The 15,343-nt window shown below is 53.5% G+C and overlaps 1 protein-coding gene across 1 annotated transcript in view; it reads left to right on the forward strand.

The window, feature by feature from the left end:
• ZSWIM5 (zinc finger SWIM-type containing 5) overlaps positions 1-15,240 on the forward strand; it is a 46,513-nt gene extending 31,273 nt beyond the window's left edge. The window contains exons 2-14 of the mRNA XM_044300832.1: positions 5,718-6,074; positions 6,159-6,307; positions 6,385-6,535; positions 6,779-6,952; positions 7,791-7,967; positions 8,251-8,397; positions 9,477-9,614; positions 9,722-9,982; positions 10,109-10,244; positions 11,099-11,256; positions 11,457-11,620; positions 11,717-11,798; positions 11,880-15,240. Coding sequence (XP_044156767.1) covers positions 5,718-6,074; positions 6,159-6,307; positions 6,385-6,535; positions 6,779-6,952; positions 7,791-7,967; positions 8,251-8,397; positions 9,477-9,614; positions 9,722-9,982; positions 10,109-10,244; positions 11,099-11,256; positions 11,457-11,620; positions 11,717-11,798; positions 11,880-12,742 — 2,957 coding nt within the window. The 3' untranslated portion in view covers positions 12,743-15,240. The remainder of the gene's footprint in view (positions 1-5,717; positions 6,075-6,158; positions 6,308-6,384; positions 6,536-6,778; positions 6,953-7,790; positions 7,968-8,250; positions 8,398-9,476; positions 9,615-9,721; positions 9,983-10,108; positions 10,245-11,098; positions 11,257-11,456; positions 11,621-11,716; positions 11,799-11,879) is intronic.
• Positions 15,241-15,343: the final 103 nt, after the last annotated feature.

Here is a 15,343-nt window from a genome sequence, read left to right on the forward strand (position 1 = left end):
AGGAGGGGAATGAGGGGAGGGATTGTCCTTAACTCTGCTTCTCCTGGAACAGATGGGAAGCGAAGGGCCCTGGCTGCGCGGGATTAACAGCCGGACAGGGGCCCTCACGGCTGATTTGAGGTTAACAGGACTGGAAAGGAGGGATTGTGTGTCCCGGGTGTGGAGCAGATGGCGAGGAGCGGCGTCCCTCCGGCAGACTCAGCTGCTCAGGGAAGCTTACAGGCCTCCTCCGCCATCTAGAGCTCGGGGCCCGGCCGGCTCTCTCAGCCCCCTCCCGGTGTCCGCGCTCGCCTCCGTATAACGCACTTTTCATCCTCGCAGCCATGGATCCGACCAGGGAAATGCAATCGCATTTATCCTCAAAGGGCAGCTCCACCTCTAGTGGGAAAATATAGTCCACGAGTCGTCCTTGGAGTTCTTTCCAGCCTTTCCCGGGTGACAAAGAGTATGACCGCCATTACAGCCCCCACATCGGTCGCCACACAGCTTTTCTAAGCGCCCTCCTCCCCTGATAATTGCACACTTCTGGGGTAAATCTATTTACCCGCGTAATAAAATAAGTCAACTCTGTCATTCTACATCCCGGAAAGCTGGATGACCGCCTCTATGGCGCCATTACTCCGGCTACAACAGTTGTCATCCAGCTTTCCTAGGCTCCTGGCTGGACAAGTCCGCTGTATTCCTGCATTATTAGGCAGGTTTGTTAACTAGCCCTGGGGTCGGCCATATTGGTGTTCACCCAAGGGGGGTCAGGACATCTAATAAACATCATGAGAGGACATTTATGTATTTGGCCCCCCCATCCTGTGCCGAACCTGACCTGAGACCCCCCCATTCATGACCTCTGACCTGGCCATTTCCCTGCTCTGTCTCCGAGCAGATCACTGTAATGAATGGGGGCCATTGATTGATCTCCAGTGGGCCCTCCAGCTGCTCTGTCTGGGGGGCCGCTCTTCAAGCCCAGGGTCTTGGGGGATTTTAGGCTCATGGAGTTTCATTGATTATCCAGCCATTACAAATGAAAGAATGTGAAAGACTTCCCGTGGCCAGAGACTGAACCATTGGGGTGGATAGCGGTGGCTGGAGCCTCGACCACTGGGGGGGATAATGGTGGCCGGAGCCTCAACCATTGGGGTGGATACAGAAAAGGAAAACGACCCCAGAAGTCCCCCAGCATATATAGCAAGGGCAGTGCCCGTATAATAACCAAATATAGGGGACACCCGAAAGAAAATAACTCGGTACAAGCTCCGAGCATGACGGCAGAAAACAGAAGAAAAGAGCTTAGAGTACCATAAGTTAGAAAAATATACGCTTTTATTAAATTCATGATAAAAAACACACATATAGTGAATGCCAAGGACAGGGTAAGGGAGCAGGGGAAAAGAAAACGAGCGCCATCCTGGATGGACACACTGGTCACAACATATAATGGTCTATCAATAGGGTAACTGCAGATATGGGAAAAACAACTAGTAATGTATGGTACAATGACCAACCCATAGGTGCAGACCTTAAGAATAATTGGTTGTAGAGGGTGAGTGGAGATCAAAAAATGGTCAAACCGCCATGGCTATAGTGCATAGTATATGGTACGAAAAACATAGGTAATACTATGTATAAACAGTGTACCAAATGGATCAGCAGTAATGGACCAGGCTGGTCCATTACTGCTGATCCATTTGGTACACTGTTTATACATAGTATTACCTATGTTTTTCGTACCATATACTATGCACTATAGCCATGGCGGTTTGACCATTTTTTGATCTCCACTCACCCTCTACAACCAATTATTCTTAAGGTCTGCACCTATGGGTTGGTCATTGTACCATACATTACTAGTTGTTTTTCCCATATCTGCAGTTACCCTATTGATAGACCATTATATGTTGTGACCAGTGTGTCCATCCAGGATGGCGCTCGTTTTCTTTTCCCCTGCTCCCTTACCCTGTCCTTGGCATTCACTATATGTGTGTTTTTTATCATGAATTTAATAAAAGCGTATATTTTTCTAACTTATGGTACTCTAAGCTCTTTTCTTCTGTTTTCTGCCATTGGGGTGGATAGCGGTGGCTGGAGCCTCGACCATTGGGGTGGATAGCGGTGGCTGGAGACTCAACCATTGGGGTGGATAGCGGTGGCCGGAGCCTTGACCACTGGGGTGGATAATGGTGGCCGGAGCCTCAACCATTGGGGTGGATAGAGGTGGCTGGAGCCTCGACCATTGGGGTGGATACAGGTGGCTGGAGCCTCGACCATTGGGGTGGATAGAGGTGTCTGGAGCCTCGACCATTGGGGTGGATAGCGGTGGCCGGGGCCTCAACCATTGGGGTGGATAGCGGTGGCCGGAGCCTCAACCATTGGGGTGGATAGCGGTGGCTGGAGCCTCGACCATTGGGGTGGATAGAGATGGCTGGAGCCTCGACCATTGGGGTGGATAGCGGTGGCCCGAGCCTCAACCATTGGGGTGGATAGCGGTGACTGGAGCCTCAACCATTGGGGTGGATAGAGGTGGCTGGAGCCTCGACCATTGGGGTGGATAGCGGTGGCTGGAGCCTCAACCATTGGGGTGGATAGCGATGACCGGAGCCTCAACCATTGGGGTGGATAGAGGTGGCTGGAGCCTCGACCATTGGGGTGGATAGCGGTGGCCGGGGCCTCAACCATTGGGGTGGATAGAGGTGGCCGGAGCCTCGACCATTGGGGTGGATAGAGGTGGCTGGAGCCTCCACCATTGGGGTGGATAGCGGTGGCCGGAGCCTCAACCATTGGGGTGGATAGCGGTGACCGGAGCCTCCACCATTGGGGTGGATAGCGGTGACCGGAGCCTCCACCATTGGGGTGGATAGCGGTGACCGGAGCCTCCACCATTGGGGTGGATAGCGGTGGCCGGAGCCTCAACCACTGGGGTGGATAGTGGTGGATAGCGGTGGCCGGAGACTCGACCACAGGGGTGGATAGCTGTCAGTGAATGGAAGCATACATGGGGCACTGGGTAACCTTCCCTTCAGAACCAACAGAAATATTGAACGTCAGTGGCCATCTGCATGTTATGAATCAGGAGGCTCAGGATGACTGGACCGGGTGCAGTATATCTCATCGGTCAGGAATGTGGGGCTTTGGGAGCGGCTCTTTAATTATTTTATGACCTCCCCCAATTATTGACTGTCCCAGGCGGTTATGGTGTGTCACACAGAGGGGTCTCATTCTTCATGCCCCCCAGCACAGAGACCCTGCTTTGTGTCTGCCTGAAGCCCTGCAGCTGGAGAGGTGACGTGTGCTGGCAGTGAAGGGGTGCATTCTTCCCCCTGCCCGGGAGATTACTGGAACAAAGCCCCTCGCCATTCCTCACATGCCTCCAAAGGTTCAGGGACCAATATGTCCTCCTGCCGCCTGTGCAAACACATTAGTGAGGCCCTGACCGGGAAGTGAACCGTGTATCTAATCAGCAGTGTGTATCTGACTAGCACTGTGTATCTAATCAGCACTGGGTATATAACTAGCAGCGTGTCAGTGTGTATCTAAGCAGCAGTGTGTATCTGACTAGCACTGTGTATCTAATCAGCAGTGTGTATCTGACTAGCACTGTGTATCTAATCAGCACTGGGTATATAACTAGCAGCATGTCAGTGTGTATCTTAACCAGCAGTGTGTATATAACTAGCAGTGTGTCAGTGTGTATCTAAGCAGCAGTGTGTATCTAGCCTGCAGTGTGTATCTAACCAGCAGTGTGTATCTAGCCTGCAGTGTGTATCTAAGCAGCAGTGTGTATATAAGCAGCAGTGTGTATCTAAGCAGCAGTGTGTATCTAGCCTGCAGTGTGTATCTAAGCAGCAGTGTGTATCTAAGCAGCAGTGTGTATCTAGCCTGCAGTGTGTATCTAAGCAGCAGTGTGTATCTAACCAGCAGTGTGTATCTAACCAGCAGTGCGTATGTAAGCAGCAGTGCGTATCTAAGCAGCAGCAGTGTGTATCTAAGCAGCAGTGTGTTTTTAACCAGCAGTGTGTATCTAAGCAGCAGTGTGTATCTAAGCAGCAGTGTGTATCTAACCAGCAGTGTGTATCCAAGCAGCAGTGTGTATCCAAGCAGCAGTGTGTATCTAACCAGCAGTGTGTATCTAATGAGCAGTGTGTATCTAGCCCGCAGTGTGTATCTAGCCCGCAGTGTGTATCTAGCCCGCAGTGTGTATCTAAGCAGCAGTGTGTATCTAAGCAGCAGTGTGTATCTAAGCAGCAGTGTGTATCTAACCAGCAGTGCGTATCTAAGCAGCAGTGTATATCTAAGCAGCAGTGTATATCTAAGCAGCAGTGTGTATCCAAGCAGCAGTGTGTATCCAAGCAGCAGTGTGTATCCAAGCAGCAGTGTGTATCTAACTAGCAGTGTGTATCTAACCAGCAGTGTGTATCTAGCCCGCAGTGTGTATCTAACCAGCAGTGTGTATCTAGCCCGCAGTGTGTATCTAACCAGCAGTGTGTATCTAGCCCGCAGTGTGTATCTAGCCCGCAGTGTGTATCTAAGCAGCAGTGTGTATCTAGCCAGCAGTGTGTATCTAGCCAGCAGTGTGTATCTAAGCAGCAGTGTGTATCTAAGCAGCAGTGTGTATGTAATCCGCCGTCTGTTCGGCGGGCGGCCCTATACGATCCCAGCTCCCGGAGGGTTGTCACCCAGCTTTCCCACAATCCTGATCAGCAGATTTGCCTCATCCCCTTAGGTTCTAGGACAGCCAGACTACCCCTTTAAGAGCGGCCATGTTTCTGTGGACCAGACACAGAGGCTGAGGAGGGCTTTTATTTGGGGGCGAGCCTGGTCGTCGCCCCGGGCTTGTTGCTCAGAACTGAGGCCTCCATCTACAGAGCACGCGCTGCTTTCTTGGGGGCGCCGTCGACCTCTGACCTATAAGGAGTTAACAGCGACCATTGAGGGGACGGTGGCGGAGCAGGATGAGGGTCTCCTCCAGGAATCCTCCACTCCGACTGCTGCATGCATCCAGTAATCAGGGAGTTCACAGCAAGCAGAGTGGGTGCCATTAACCCTTTCTTGTCCTTGTATCCGCCATTTTTCCTGCCTCTTGTGGACTTTGCGCCATTTTGTTTGTCTCCCTTCATCTTGGCGCTGGTACAGGAGTCGCCTCCTTCTGTATCTGCCCCCCTCGTCCTCCATGGCGCCCGCATCGATTATCATTATCTCGTCAGTAACTCCTTCTCACCCCTCCCAATTTCCGTTTGGACTCCCTCAAGACTTCTGGCCGCCGCACAATTTTTCTTCCCTTTTCTGAGTAGAGGAAATTATTTTTGGCTGCGATTATCGCTGTCCGCCTGCAGATGGGAGGAGAAGTCCCCGGCCATGGCTTGTGCCCCCCCCCCCCCCTCCCGACCATTGCCCGTCCTTTGGGGTCACTCTGAGTTGATCTCTTCTCTGTGACGCACTCGTCCAGTTATTCATTCATAAATGTTCTGCAGTTTTGTTATAAACGTCTTCACCATCTTCGAGATCTCTGCTTGCTGTCAGTTAACGGACAGATTCATGTAAGGTAAGATCTGTGTGCCTGATGAGTGGAGCTCACAGAGGATTCCCTACACAGTACTGATACATTGTAACAGACCAACAATTGTATGACTAGACAAGAATATTCCCGTTCACTGACAGCAAGCAGAGGACGCTGAGGATCCAGAGCAGGAGACTGATGATTAATGAGTCTGTTTCTTCTCTTGCAGGCTTCCACCTCAGCGGCACGGTGACGGAGCCGGCCACGCAGTCCGAGCCGGAAGCCACCTACAAAGTGGCCATCAGTTTTGACCGCTGTAAAATCACCTCAGTGACCTGTGGTTGTGGCAACAGGGACATTTTCTACTGTGCCCACGTGGTGGCGCTCTCACTCTACCGAATCCGCAAGCCAGACCAGGTCAAGCTGCGTCTTCCCATCTCAGAAACCCTCTTCCAGATGAACCGGGACCAGCTGCAGAAGTTCGTGCAGTACCTGATCACGGCGCACCACACGGAAGTGCTTCCCACCGCCCAGAAGCTGGCCGACGAGATCCTGTCCTCCAACTCGGAGATCAACCAAGTGCACGGTAATGAGCCCCGTACACGGCGGATCCCGTCTGCCACCCTCCCGACCCCCGCCCTTCATCACTCGGTCTCCTCACTCCCTCCAGGTGCCCCCGATCCCACGGCCGGAGCAAGCATCAATGACGAGAACTGCTGGCATCTGGACGAGGAGCAGGTCCGGGAGCAGGTCAAGCTCTTCCTGTCTCAGGGAGGATATTACAGCTCTGGGAAGCAGCTCAACTCCATGTTTGCCAAGGTAGGAGCTTATTCACACAGAGGCTGAAATCGCACAAGTGAACCCCGAATGTGACCCCCATTATACCGTCTCCACAGGTGAGAGAGATGCTGCGGATGAGGGATTCCAATGGTGCCCGCATGCTGACCCTGATTACGGAGCAGTTCATGGCGGACCCCCGGCTAGTGCTGTGGAGACAGCAGGGGACAGGGATGACGGATAAGTGCCGCCAGCTATGGGATGAGCTTGGTAAGTGTGCAGCCGTGACTCTGTGCCCCCATCAGATATATGTATGAGCCCAAAGTGACAGGAGGCGAGGAGTCAAATAGAAGTCCCATCCCTTGTCTCACCCAGTGATAAGCGGCATGCGTGGTGGGTGGCGCCGCTCGTCTCCACCTGGCAGAGCTCTGCGGCCATCCTGTGTGTATGGACAGCATGGTCACGCTCCCATTTCTTTTCCTCACAGTCCTCTTTCTTTGGGTCCGTCTTTAGGGGCGCTGTGGGTCTGTATCGTCCTGAACCCGCACTGCAAACACGAAGAGAAGGCGTGCTGGCTGCGGCAGCTGAAGAAGTGGAACGATATGGACATGTGTCCGCTGGAGGATGGAAATTATGGCAACGACCTACCTAACATCACCAACGCCCTTCCTCAGAGCAACGGCCACGGTAAGCACAGGGGTTAATAAAGAGCATTCTGCATAGAATGGAAAGTTCTGCAACTTTCTGATACTTCATCCTTCAGTTCAGCTGAGAGTTTGCTACAATTGCATCCAGGCCTTGGTGAGCCTGGTAAAGATTGTTAAGATGGGATTCAGCATGAATACTTCTGTTCACTGACAGGAAACAGAGATCTGGTGAGGAAGTGAAACACAAACTGCTATATGTCAGAAAGTTGCAGCTGGAGCTGCCATACACACCTCCTGAAAGCAGAGTACCTTTCTAGATCAGAGGCCAGCTGTAGTAAATCTAGAACTCCCATCATGCCCTGACAACTGCCATCTGTCAGGGCATGATGGGAGTTGTCATTTCACCACAGCTGGAGAGCCGGAGGTTGCAGACCACAGATCTGGGGTTGTCTTCTCCTGCGACCGCCTGTCGCCGTCCTCTTCACATTGTGCAGTTATTTTTTCCCTTTTTCTGAGAGCTCTTTTGTGACCCGAGCAATCTCACCCCCAATCATCTGATGAGCCGCGCAAATCAATGTCTGGGGCCTCGTCAGCCGCACTTGTCCTGATTGCCCTGCGTGCTGCGCTCTCGCTCAGAGGACAGGAGGTTGATTAGTGCTCAGCGTTTACTTCCCTGTAGAGTTTCCTTCTGTTTAACTCTTCCACAAAACTTGTTCTCGTTCTGTCACCAAAGGCGGGGGATGTGAATCAGGCCCTCCTGCCCGCCATCATACACCGGCTCACAAGTGGCGCAGTGACGTTCAGCGATATTGTCAGCAGCCGCTGATCTCGCCTGTAGGTAGACGATGATATTCTGGATGTCTTCTCTTCTCCTGCAGATTCTTTGGTGCGTCCGCGGAGGACGGTGTTCACCCGTGCCATCGAGGCGTGTGATCTGCACTGGCAGGACAGCCACCTGCAGAGGATAATCAGCAGCGACTTCTATCTGTCGCCCTCCGGCCAGAGGGATGGAGAGAGCCTGCTCTTCAACTCCCAGGGACAACCCCTATGGCTGGGTGAGTAGCAGAGAGCACCAGGAGCATCTATTACCGCTGGAGTTACAAGCCTCATCATCCCCCTGTTGGTATTACACAGGTGGTGGGCAGTGATATTGAACTATTGTTCTCCGCCAGCCACAGGCGTAACGATGCGATGCGACCAGGGTTCAGTATCTGATGTGGGAAAGTGTTGTACACAATAGGAGTGGTTTAGAGGTGTATGAAGGGAATCTATATCTCTGCATTGCCGCTCGTGTATTCTTCTGGGACTCACGTTTTTAAATATACATTATCTTTTCAGAACACGTTCCTACGGCGTGCGCAAGAGTTGATGCCCTGCGATCACACGGTTATCCCAAAGAAGCTTTACGCCTGGCGGTCGCCATTATAAGTACATTGAGACTACAACAGCAGCGGCAGCTGGAGATCTACAAGCAGCAGAAGAAAGGTGAGCAACTCCCATCATTGTCGCTGGCCAGATATGTGTGATACTGGGCGGCATGGCCTGGAGAGAAAACAAGAGGGTATGTGTATATGGCGTCTTGGGTGCTGGGTGTCGAGGATGAGTGCTGAGTGACTGGTCTTGTGGTGAGTGCATGGTGCTGGGTTGGATTTAGGGTGAGTGCGTGGTGCTGGGTTGGATTTAGGGTGAGTGCATGGGGCTGGGTTGGATTTAGGGTGAGTGCGTGGTGCCGGGTTGGATTTAGGGTGAGTGCGTGGTGCCGGGTTGGATTTAGGGTGAGTGCGTGGTGCCGGGTTGGATTTAGGGTGAGTGCGTGGTGCCGGGTTGGATTTAGGGTGAGTGCGTGGTGCTGGGTTGGATTTAGGGTGAGTGCGTGGTGCCGGGTTGGATTTAGGGTGAGTGCGTGGTGCCGGGTTGGATTTAGGGTGAGTGCGTGGTGCCGGGTTGGATTTAGGGTGAGTGCGTGGTGCCGGGTTGGATTTAGGGTGAGTGCGTGGTGCTGGGTTGGATTTAGGGTGAGTGCGTGGTGCTGGGTTGGATTTGGGTGAGTGCGTGGTGCTGGGTTGGATTTAGGGTGAGTGCTTGGTGCTGGGTTGGATTTAGGGTGAGTGCATGGTGCTGGGTTGGATTTGGGGTGAGTGCATGGTGCTGGGTTGGATTGGGGGTGAGTGCATGGTGCTGGGTTGGATTGGGGGTGAGTGCATGGGGCTGGGTTGGATTTAGGGTGAGTGCATGGGGCTGGGTTGGATTTAGGGTGAGTGCATGGTGCTGGGTTGGATTTGGGGTGAGTGCATGGGGCTGGGTTGGATTTAGGGTGAGTGCATGGTGCCGGGTTGGATTTGGGGTCAGTGCATGGTGCCGGGTTGGATTTAGGGTGAGTGCATGGTGCCGGGTTGGATTTGGGGTGAGTGCATGGTGCCGGGTTGGATTTGGGGTGAGTGCATGGTGCCGGGTTGGAGTTAGGGTGAGTGCATGGTGCCGGGTTGGAGTTAGGGTGAGTGCATGGTGCTGGTTGAGATTCTTATCTTCGGTTTACAGACATTTCTGGCTTTATATTCCTGCAGAACTGATTCAGAGAAACACAACTACGATCACCAACCTGGAGGGGTGGGTGGGTCACCCGCTGGACCCCATCGGGTGTCTGTTCACCACCCTGACAGAGGCATGCCGGGTGGATGAGGAAAATGCCATGGAAGGAACAGGTGGGAAGTGAACATGTGTTGTCTGTTCAGGACTGATATAGCGCCCCCAGATGGTCATGTATTGTGCAGGACGCCCCCACTATCACTTTCCTTCTCTCCCCTCACAGAAAGCAGCGAGTCCCAGCGCCCAAACTACCAACATGTGTGTGTGTTGAACGACTCACTGGAGAATGGAGAATCCTACCTGTCCCTGGCACTGGAGGTGGCGCTGATGGGCATGGGGCAGCAGCGGCTGATGCCTGAAGGGCTGTACGCACAAGATAAAGTGTGCCGCAATGAGGAGCAGATCATCGCCCGCCTGCAGGAGCTGGAGCTGGATGCGGTACTTGTCCAGACCCTGCGCAAACAGTGCATCCTGCTGCTGGAAGGTGAGAGCGCCACCCTCTGGCTTTAGTGGGCAGTGTCCCAATAATAAGGACTGAGACTAGAGGGGTCCCGGATCTGAATCACAGAGCGGTGACACAAGGTTCTCCATCTTGGACTTTCTGTTTTAGGGGGTCCATTCAGCGGTCTGGGGGAAGTCATCCACCGGGAGAGCGTCCCCATGCACACGTTCGCCAAATACCTCTTCTCTGCATTGCTGCCCCACGATGCGGACCTGGCCTATAAACTGTCTCTCCGCGCCATGAGGTGAGTATGTGTGGAGGTGTGTACAGGGAGGTAGGGGTCTGCAAGTACAGGGAGGTAGGGGTCTGCAAGTACAGGGAGGTAGGGGTCTGCAAGTACAGGGAGGTAGGGGGCTACATGTACAGGGGGGTAAGGGGGCTGCATGTACTGGGAGGTAGGGGGCTGCATGTACAGGGAGGTAGGGAGGTGCATGTATTGGGAGGTAGGGGGTCTGCAAGTACAGGGAGGTAGGGGGCTGCATGTACAGGGGGGTAAGGGGGCTGCATGTACTGGGAGGTAGGGGGCTGCGTGTACAGGGAGGTAGGGGGCTGCGTGTACAGGGAGGTAGGGGGCTGCGTGTACAGGGAGGTAGGGGGCTGCGTGTACCGGGAGGTAGGGAGGTGCGTGTACCGGGAGGTAGGGAGGTGCGTGTACCGGGAGGTAGGGGGCTGCGTGTACCGGGAGGTAGGGGGCTTGGTGTACCATGAGGTAGGGAGGTGCATGTACTGGGAGGTAGGGGGCTTGGTGTGCCATGAGGTAGGGAGGTGCATGTACAGGGAGGTAGGGGGCTGCGTGTACAGGGAGGTAGGGGGCTGCGTGTACAGGGAGGTAGGGGGCTGCGTGTACAGGGAGGTAGGGGGCTGCGTGTACAGGGAGGTAGGGGGCTGCGTGTACTGGGAGGTAGGGGGCTGCGTGTACTGGGAGGTAGGGGGCTGCGTGTACTGGGAGGTAGGGAGCTGCGTGTACTGGGAGGTGCATGTTCAAGGATATATGAGGTGTGAGCTGGGAGCCACGAGGCGTGTACGGGGCGGTACGTTATTGGTGGATATTTCTGCTGCTGTTGCTGGATCCGATTTCATCCCTATTCTGTATTTCAGGCTCCCGGTGCTGGAGAGCAGCGCCCCCTCAGGCGATGTTTCCCACCCTCATCACATTGTGTCCGTGGTGCCGAGCCGCTATCCCCGCTGGTTCACTCTGGGGCACCTGGAGTCGCAGCAGTGTGAACTGGCCTCCACCATGCTGACTGCCGCCAAAGGTGAGAAAGACATGTGCTGCCTCTTGTGGTGAGAATGCTAATTACATTCTATGCTTCTCCCCGGCTCTTCACGTAGCGCGCTCTCCTTATTTCCCGCTGTTATAATTCTCACATTCCTCATTGGTTCGTCTCTGATGCCATTGATTTGATTAATTTTTTGTGTCATCCTATTAACCCTTAAATGTCCTCTCCGCCCGCAGGTGACATGCTGCGCCTCCGCACCGTTCTTGAAGCCATACAGCGGAACATCCATTCCTCCTCCCTGATCTTTAAGCTGGCCCAGGACGCTTTTAAGATCGCCACGCCAGCTGATAGCAGCTCAGACACCACGCTGCTCAACGTCGCCTTGGAGCTCGGGCTGCAGGTACGGGCCGCTGCCGCCTTCTCAGCTGCCATATTTTATGGTTTAACCCTTTGCATTTGGAACAGTCGCTGAATCACTGACATGTTCTGCCTTCAGGTCATGAGAATGACGCTCAGCACCCTGAACTGGAGGCGCAGAGAGATGGTGCGGTGGCTGGTCACATGTGCCACGGAAGTTGGTAAGTCCGATCAGTGGACATGCGGGGTCAGTTATATGGGCGTCCTCTGTGCTGAGATGTGGTCTTGTGCTGTCCCCGCAGGTGTCCGCGCTCTTGTGAGCATTCTCCAGACCTGGTACACCCTCTTCACACCCACGGAGGCCACTAGCATTGTGGCGGCAGCAGCCACGTCACACAGCACCGTACTGCGTCTGAACCTGGACTATGCACAGCGGGAGGAGCTGGCCAGCTGCGCACGGACCTTAGCCCTGCAGTGCGCCATGAAAGACCCACAGAACTGCGCCCTCTCGGCTCTCACCCTCTGCGAAAAAGACCACACGGCTTTTGAGACGGCCTACCAAATCGCGGTGGATGCTGCTTCAGGGGGCATGACCTACTCCCAGCTCTTCACCATCGCCCGCTATATGGAGCATCGGGGCTATCCGCTGCGGGCGTTCAAACTCTGCTCACTTGCCATGAGCCACCTCAACCTGGCGTACAACCAGGACACGCACCCCGCCATTAATGACGTGCTGTGGGCCTGCTCCCTCAGTCACTCACTGGGCAAAAATGAACTGGCGGCATTGGTGCCTCTGGTGGTGAAAAGCGTGCACTGCGCCACTGTCTTGTCAGACATCCTTAGACGATGCACGCTCACAGCTCCGGGATTGGCTGGAATTCCTGGCAGGCGAAATTCTGGTAAACTCATGTCGACAGACAAACCCCCCCTGCGCCAGTTGCTGGATGCAGCGGTTGGCGCCTACATTAACACCACCCACTCCCGCCTCACACACATCAGCCCCCGGCACTACGGAGAGTTCATCGAGTTCCTCAGCAAAGCCCGGGAGACCTTCCTCCTCGGCCAGGACGGACTGCTCCAGTTCGCCCAGTTTATAGACAATTTAAAGCAGATCTATAAAGGCAAGAAGAAGCTGATGATGCTGGTGAGGGAGAGGTTCGGCTGAGGCTCGTGCCTCCCCATCTCTGAAGCTTTGAAGAGCTGTCTGCTTCCTTGTCTATGTGGGCCCTTCATATCCAAGGGGCCAAACCTGGACTGTCGCAGCAGGAGCCTTTCATCACACCTGCCAAACATTTCATGATTCTCTGTGGGAGAGGGGGTGATGGGGGCACCGGGTCACCAGTTTGGTTCTCGCGGAGATCGTGTGAAGTTTGCCGCTGCCATCTTTGGATGGTGGAGATCTTGTTCCCTCCACCGGGTGGCGCCGCAGTGCACACAATATCCCATATAACAGCCGCGGGAATGACTTCTGATTCTGCATCACTCAGGGTTGACGTGTCTTGGACCACCAGGGAGGCGGCCAGGCAATGACCCAACCAATTGATGAAGAAGCAGTCCCTCTGTCCCCGACGTGTACCTGGAACCCCACCCCCCCAAGGAGCAGGACGCTGCGGCCCAGTCTGCCTGAGCTCCTAGCTGTGGGACTATAAGTCCCAGCAGTCCATCGCGGAGTGCAGGAATCCTGCAGTGGGCTCCTGTAGCATCGCCTGGGAGGGGGGGGGGGGGGGGCAACCAAATTCTGGGCTTAAAGGTAACTAGACGCAGATTCAGAAAACGTGTCCCAGTCACAAGGAGTAACATTGGTGAGAGCGCAGCGCCTGGCGGTGACCACTGGAGGCAGGCCTCTCTCTGACACTTGGCGGTCAGTGGTGGTCCTGCTGCCCTTAGCGAGGTCGGAGCCCTGAGATTAGCTTTAGCGTATATATATATATATATATATATATATATAAATAATCAGTGGTGTTAGACTCGGGACTGCGGCGATCGTCCGGTCACGTGTTCTGACACTAGATTTACTCATCTGAAAACTGAGGGGATGCGCCAAATTTATCTTACTTCTCACTAGAAAATAGACGCTTTCCTCTTCCTTGCGCTGCTCGAGCTGGGCTGACCCGAGGCCGCTATTGTGAGCCGGAAAACTGCCGCAAAAAGTGTCAGGCGCTTAATAAATGTTACGCATGGCATGTGACCAGAATTTTGGTGCATGTGTATTGGTAAATATTTGTCTTTGTTTCTACCCTTTTCAGGATCTCTGCTTGCTGTCAGTGAATGAGAAAATGCGTGTTTAGAATCCAGAGCCTATAAACCCATACAGACCTAATAGTCCTTACAGCTGAGGGTTTGTTACACAGTCAAGGCACCGCTCTGTGGGTTAACAAGACGTTTTACCTGTACTGATACACTGTAACAATCCTTAAGCTGTGAGATGTATGAGACGCTAGTGTGAACACTGCCTGAGACCTGTGCAGGTTTTCAACCTTGGAATATGAATATTCCTGTTTACTGACAACAAGCAGAGTTATTGAAACACAAAGTCCATTAGGAAGTAGCAGAAAGACTTAAAGCCCTGGTCCATCCTGCTGCGGTCCAGGTCTCCGCTGACCCCCACACCCCCCGCCGCCACCATTCCAGAGCGGCCTCCCCATGGCACGCGCCTCCGCCGCCGTTCACCTCCCTCATCCTGTCCCTGACGAGAAGTGTCTCCCGCCTCATCGCTGAACTGCAACTGAATCTCAGGGAACACTACACGATATAAAGCGACAAGAAAGCGTCTACGGAGCTGTAAATACGAGAATATATGTGGATTAGCAGATTTATTTATGACGGTTCTGTCCTCCGCAGGGCGACGTATACTTGAATGCTTTGGCTGGGGTGGTGCTTTAAGTGCTTTTCTCAGGTGGGAGGAGGGAGGTGTTTTTTTTCTTTTGCTGGGGAGGGGTCACCACTTGTGCAATGTGTGGGGGGGCTCTGCCCCACAGTACCGGATACCGCGACTGTGCCAAGAATCTGAGCTCGTCTGCCCCCTCCCCCCATTCACACGACTGGTTGTACAGAGTGGATATTGCAATAATGAACGCACCCTGAGAAGAGGTGGGAGTCCTGAACCCGACCTTTGATTTGGGGTCCTTAGGAGTGACAGTGTGTTTTTCTTGGTGGCCCCAAAACGTGCGCCGCAGGCAGTTACGGCAGACTGTGACGTTTAGCAATAAATGTGTGGTAGGGGGTGACCCCCAAAATGAACAACGTCCTGTGAACCCACCCTTGCACCAGTTTATGTTCCTCTCCCTTCTATTTATTTGTACCCACTCATCGGCCTCGTGCTACCTGTGAACCACCCCCCCTATTTCCGTCTTTCTCTTGCGTGTCAGGTGATGAAGCGGCCAGGTCTTGGCGAGTGGGGGAGGGGTGATCATGGGTTGTCACTGACTCTGCCACGCGTCTGTCTCTTTCAGCTTCTACACGCCCCAGAGCGCTCTCCCCTCAGTATTCCTTGCCACAGACGTATCATTGGTCTTATTTTTACGGCTTTTTTGTTATATTTGTGCAGCCTGTTTGTTAATATTAATAAAAAAATGACCCTATTTATGTATTTGCCGAGACCATTTTATAAGAATTGTGTTGAAAATTCCAGTGCTTTTTTATGAATAAATTGTGAATCACAAACATTCGGCTGTTTGTCTGAATATAATATTCAAAGTCTGGAAACCTGCTCACAACTCAGAGAGGGCAGATACAGGGTGCAGTGCACAGGGCTGTCCAGCAGGGG

This window comes from Bufo gargarizans, chromosome 7 (assembly GCF_014858855.1).
Source record: "Bufo gargarizans isolate SCDJY-AF-19 chromosome 7, ASM1485885v1, whole genome shotgun sequence".
Classification (NCBI taxonomy): domain Eukaryota; kingdom Metazoa; phylum Chordata; class Amphibia; order Anura; family Bufonidae; genus Bufo; species Bufo gargarizans.